Source organism: Octodon degus, unplaced genomic scaffold (assembly GCF_000260255.1).
Source record: "Octodon degus isolate 3935 unplaced genomic scaffold, OctDeg1.0 scaffold00113, whole genome shotgun sequence".
In the NCBI taxonomy this organism is placed as follows: domain Eukaryota; kingdom Metazoa; phylum Chordata; class Mammalia; order Rodentia; family Octodontidae; genus Octodon; species Octodon degus.
In genome coordinates, this window is record NW_004524689.1 from 7,485,372 (window position 1) to 7,490,483 (window position 5,112).

General features: G+C 43.0%; 1 protein-coding gene across 2 annotated transcripts in view; it reads right to left on the bottom strand.

Annotated features, from left to right (window-relative positions):
- Exosc10 (exosome component 10) overlaps nucleotides 1-5,112 on the bottom strand; it is a 28,247-nt gene that overhangs the window by 18,312 nt on the left and 4,823 nt on the right. For both annotated transcript variants that reach the window (XM_023699568.1, XM_004639651.2), the window contains exons 3-6: nucleotides 3,863-3,986; nucleotides 2,008-2,112; nucleotides 1,590-1,755; nucleotides 1,297-1,411 (exon numbers count right to left, since the gene is read on the bottom strand). In XM_023699568.1, the coding sequence (XP_023555336.1) occupies nucleotides 1,297-1,411; nucleotides 1,590-1,755; nucleotides 2,008-2,112; nucleotides 3,863-3,986 (510 nt within the window). The remainder of the gene's footprint in view (nucleotides 1-1,296; nucleotides 1,412-1,589; nucleotides 1,756-2,007; nucleotides 2,113-3,862; nucleotides 3,987-5,112) is intronic.

Here is a 5,112-nt window from a genome sequence, read left to right on the forward strand (position 1 = left end):
CAAGGGCCTGAGTTCAATCCCTGGTTCTGCAAAAAAAAAAAAAAAAGTAATGCTTTGTGGTTTAGAATAACAAATTTGTAAAGTCACAAAGAACAGTGTAAATATTCAGTTGTTCAGGAGCTAAATATTAGGTTTTTCTGTTCTTTTCTCCTGTATTTTCATAAAAATCCCAACTATGAGCTGTGTGCAGTGGGGCACGACTATTAATTATCCTGGAACTCTAGGAGGCTGAGAGAATTACAAGCTGGAGCCAAGGCTGAGCAACTTAGCAAGACTCTCTCTCAAAATAAAGAACAGACATGGGCTGAGGATACGAACTGTGAAGGTCCCAGGTTCAATCTCCAGTACCACTAAGAGAGGAAAATCAAAGCAAAAAATGCCATATCCTTGGTGAGCTCTCTGTAGGCACCATCACCACTCACTGCTTTTCCTTTCCTAGCAAGTGGCCAGTGGCCTTTTGTAGCAGAGAGGGGCTGAAGGGGGGAATGCTGAAATGGATGGGCCAAATGCAGGAAACAGCTGATCCTAGCTGTTCTTATTCCCTTTCATCAGTACACTGAAGCCCACTGTTCATTTTTGGTGGTGGTTCTGAGTAGCAAACCCAGGACCCTGCACATGCTACGCAAACGTTCTGCCATTGAACTACAACCCCAGCCTATTTGCCTATTTTAAACAAAGTTTTTCCAGGATGCTTATGCTGCAGTGAGGAACTCCTGTTCTTGCTGAATTCAGTGGTCAGCCCTCCTCCTGTCTGAGAAGAAATGCAGTGTAGTAGTCAAAAGGTAGTTTTGGGAGAACTGGGTTTAAATTTCCACACTGTGGGAAGTGAAGATCTCTAATTTTATCCTTACAGGGGGGGCCTGCCCATTAGCTCAGGTGTTTAAGTGCCTGCTGAAACAAAGCAGTCAGGCTTAGGATGCTGTGGTTTGATCCTCTCATCCTCAAACAAAACCAGACCTGCCCTGAAGGCATCCTGAGCGGGCCCCCCAAAAAAAATCCTTCACCTCACCAGGAGGCTTGACCACGATCCATGGTAGGATGAGGTGAAACCCCTGCTCCTCAGGTTCTTTTTAAATTTTTTTTTAAACAGGTTTTATTTATTTATTTATTTATTTATTTATTTATTTCAGAACCGGGGATTGAACTCAGGCCCTTGTGTTTTGCCAGGGATGCGCTATTCTACTGAGCCATCTCCCCACCCTTCCTCAGGTTCTTTATGTACACATTCTGTAAAAAGGGAGAAACCAACTGCAGATGGGGCTGGAAGGTGGGCAGAGCGCGCAGACAGACACTTACATATCCTGCTCAATCTGCTGAGTTCGCTGCTGATGGATGAAATCTGCCAGGGCAGGAGGCACATCCAAGTCCTCAGGCCGGTCCTGGGGGCGCTCCCGCCTTTCCTTGGACAGAACTGGAGACCCAAGCAGTCATGAAAAGGGAATGTACACCTTCCTGTCTTTTCTAGCTTTGGAGGTGGTAAAAGACTTCCTCTGAAGACAGGAAGCAGGCAGGGACCTTCCCCCTTCAGGCTGGCCTTTTCAGTAGGCTGGGGGGAAGACTCAAACACAAATGCGGGCAGCGCTGCTTACCCTGAGGGAGGGGCTTCTGGGCATTGGGTTTGATGAAGATTTTAGGAAGAAATGGTGTGTTGGAATTGTCAATCTTCTCTCGAAACTTGAGCTGAGGTCGGATGATATTTTTTGCATGAAGCAGCCGGAAAGTTTCAGATTTGGCTTTTTTTCCATATTCTCCTGCCTACGATCAATGTATGCAAATACTTTTTAACATAGTACTTCCAAGAATTAGAAAAGCAAACTGCAATTTCTGTTTTCCAAGGAGGCAACAGCCTCATTCCAAGAGCCATTCCCTGACTGATAGTGCACTGTGTTTGAGAAGTTAGAACAGTTCTGTATCCAGGAAGTGAAACAGAAATGCAAATTAGAACAGGCTGTGTTGGCTGTAACCCTCACAACAGGAGCTCTAGTTAGTCCAGAAAGCTACCCTCACCTTCCGGTTCCAGCTGGACACTACAGTTTTGGGGACTTGGAGGCCTGCAGGGAGGACAGGCTGCTGATGCTTATTCACACCTGATGCTTCATCCAGTAAAATACCCTACAAGGAGAAGAGGCATTAGGTAACTTTTCCTTAAGGCTAGCAGAGATAATTATTTGACATTAAAAAAAATTATACATATATCTACAGGATTATGTGTAAGACTATACATACATGTAAATGGATCAATGATAATATCAAATCATACTGTATACCAGAAATATATTTGTTAAAAATTTTCTTAAAAAATTATTTCACTTTATTAGTGTATGTTTGCATTACATAATGACTACATTCCTTGTGGGGAGTTGGTACGTGTACGTAAAACATCTCAATTTTTGTTAAAATTAAAAAAAAAAAATGTATCCTAGGCTGGGTGTGGTTTTGCACATGTACCTGTGATCCCAGCAACTGGTAGGCTGAGGCAGGGGATCACCATGAGTTTGAGGCCAGCCTGGGCTACACAGTGAGTTCAGGGTCAACCTGAGCTACATAGCAAGACACTGTCTCAAAAACAAAACAAAACAGAGCCTATCACTACCTGAGAAGTAATTAGAATGTCATACCAAGTCATAAAGCATTATGTGCTTAAAGACAGGTAGAGCAATCGTCACTCCCAACTCTTGACTGACTAGAACTTAGAATTGGGCTGAAAATTCAAGTATGCTGTGACTGTGACGTGGCCACTACTAAGGACAGATGACCATGTACCTTAAGCACAGCCAGAGAGGGGTGAGGCACGTGCTCAGGATAGTGTGCCTGCCTAGCAGTGCACAGGGCACCAGGCACCAGGCTTCCTTCCTGGAGCCAGGGGAAAACTACAGCAGCAGAGTATTTAGAGAGAGAATATGTAGTTCTGACTAGTCTGCAGACGTGCAATGTCCGTTTGCATACTGCCAATGGAGGTGTGCACAGGTGAGAGATGACAGTGCAACGGGATTGGAAATCAGATGAGAAGAAACCACTGAAAGAATGTTGGCACCAGACTGGGAAGAGGTGACATCACAGGACAGAACACTACAATTTCATTGTCTCCAGGATGACACTGTAGAAAGTTCCATTTATTCTGGATGGTTTCTAATTCTGTAAATAACGTTCTACTATACAGTTAGGAGTAAGTTGATAATAAGCTAGATGGGCTAACAGACTACTCCTTGCATGCTGTGGGGAGGTGTCTAGCACACTGTGTGAAGAACAGTAAGGACGGGCTAAATTTTGGCTGGGCTGCTACTCAGACCTTGTCTCTTATACAAACACAATCTGCAAATCAGGAAGGCAGATTTGTAAGCAGACCCTTAAAATAGGCTTCCATGGGGAGTAATTCTTTTTCTTTTCTTTTTTTTTGAGATGGCATCTTGCTGTGTAGTTCTAGCTGTCTTGAACTCACTATGTAACCCAGGCTGGCTTTAAACTTTCAGTGATCCTTCTGCCTCAGTCTTCTGAGTGCTGGGATTACAGGCGTGCATCACAACACCCAGCTTTTTTTTTTTTTTTTTGGAACCGGGGATTGAACTCAGGCCCTTGTGCTTGCCAGGGAAGCACTTATTCCACTGAGCCATCTCCCCGGCCCTGTAGTTACTTTTAAGCAAAAGGATGTCAGCTATCAGAAGGGAAGGTTATGACTGGTAAGAAATACTAAACTTACCAGTTTAAAATACTAAACTTTTTCATTTTCTAAACTGCTTGGTGAAGCTCCAGCAGTGCAGCTTGTTAGTGAGCAGTACTTACCGAAAGCTCCTGGGTTTCTCTTCAGACTTCAACATAAAAAAGCTCTTGCTTAATTCCTGTAAGTATATGGTGAAATACTCACCACTCTCTCCAGAATCACATCATTGGTGTCAACTAGTAGGTCGAACTTGTCCTCCAACTCAGTCGCTTTACTTCGGTCTTTAATGTTGCTGCGACATCCATGATACTGCATTACCCTACTCATGCTGAAGGAGGGAAACCAAGGTCAGTGCAGGAGCCTTTAGGTCATTTGTCACAATATGGCAGAAAACTCACTCAGCTGGCTCAGACCACCTCAATATTTTTTGGATTTTTTTTTTTTTTCAGAACCGGGGATTGCCAGGAAAAGTACTTATTCTACTGAGCTATCTCCCCAGGCCCCCTCAATTTTTTTTTTTTTTTTTTTTTTATGGAACCGGGGATTGAACTCAGATCCTTGAGTTTGCCAGTCAAGCGCTTATCCTACTGAGCCATCTCCCCGGCCCCTTCCCTCAATATTTTTTGATCAACCTAATGAAACCTACACCCTTAAAGCAACCTTTAAAAACCAATGCCTGAGGGCTGGGCATGGAGCTCAAGGGTACAGCACAAGCTCAGCATGCTCACCAGAAGCAAACACTGCTTACACGGCAATGGCAAAGGCGAATGGAAACAAGGATAAATCTGACTTAGGATTATGAAAGTTTTTAAAAATAAGTAGCTGATTTCTACTGGTCAACTGAAAGGGACAGTAAATGCTTAAGTTTTGTTTTGACCAGTTTTTCATGCTTATACCTATTAATCTGAACAACTAATTTGAAGACAGTAATATGCAATATAATAACCATTGTTGAATTTCTATCATTTTCTTTAGTGATATTCTGTATTGTTTGCAATGGGTTTTTTAAACCATTTTTTATTCTTTCTAAAAAATGAAAACGTCCAGAGATCGTTTTTCCCTGTGTCACTTGGAGGATCCCTATATCGTATGGAGGTCACCCACCCGAGGTCAGTGTTTCTCCCCGTATCACTTGCTTAGGTAACAAATTTTTATGCTTCAAATGTTAATACCAAAGTTTTGCCCCACTTCCTGCCCACCTAATTAAAAAAAAATTAGGCGGGATGTGGTAGCGCACAGCAGGCACTTGGGAGGCTGAGGCAGGATCGCCATGAGCTTGAGGCCAGCCTGTACTACACACTCAGACCCTGTTTTGCTGTCTCAAAACAACACAAAAAAACAGTAACACTGCTAATTGTGTAGCCTTACACAATTCACTACATCTAGGTCAGACTCACTTTAATCAGCTGTTAACTGAAGGAGCAAAGTTCAGAGCTTTCTTAAATTTTAAAATA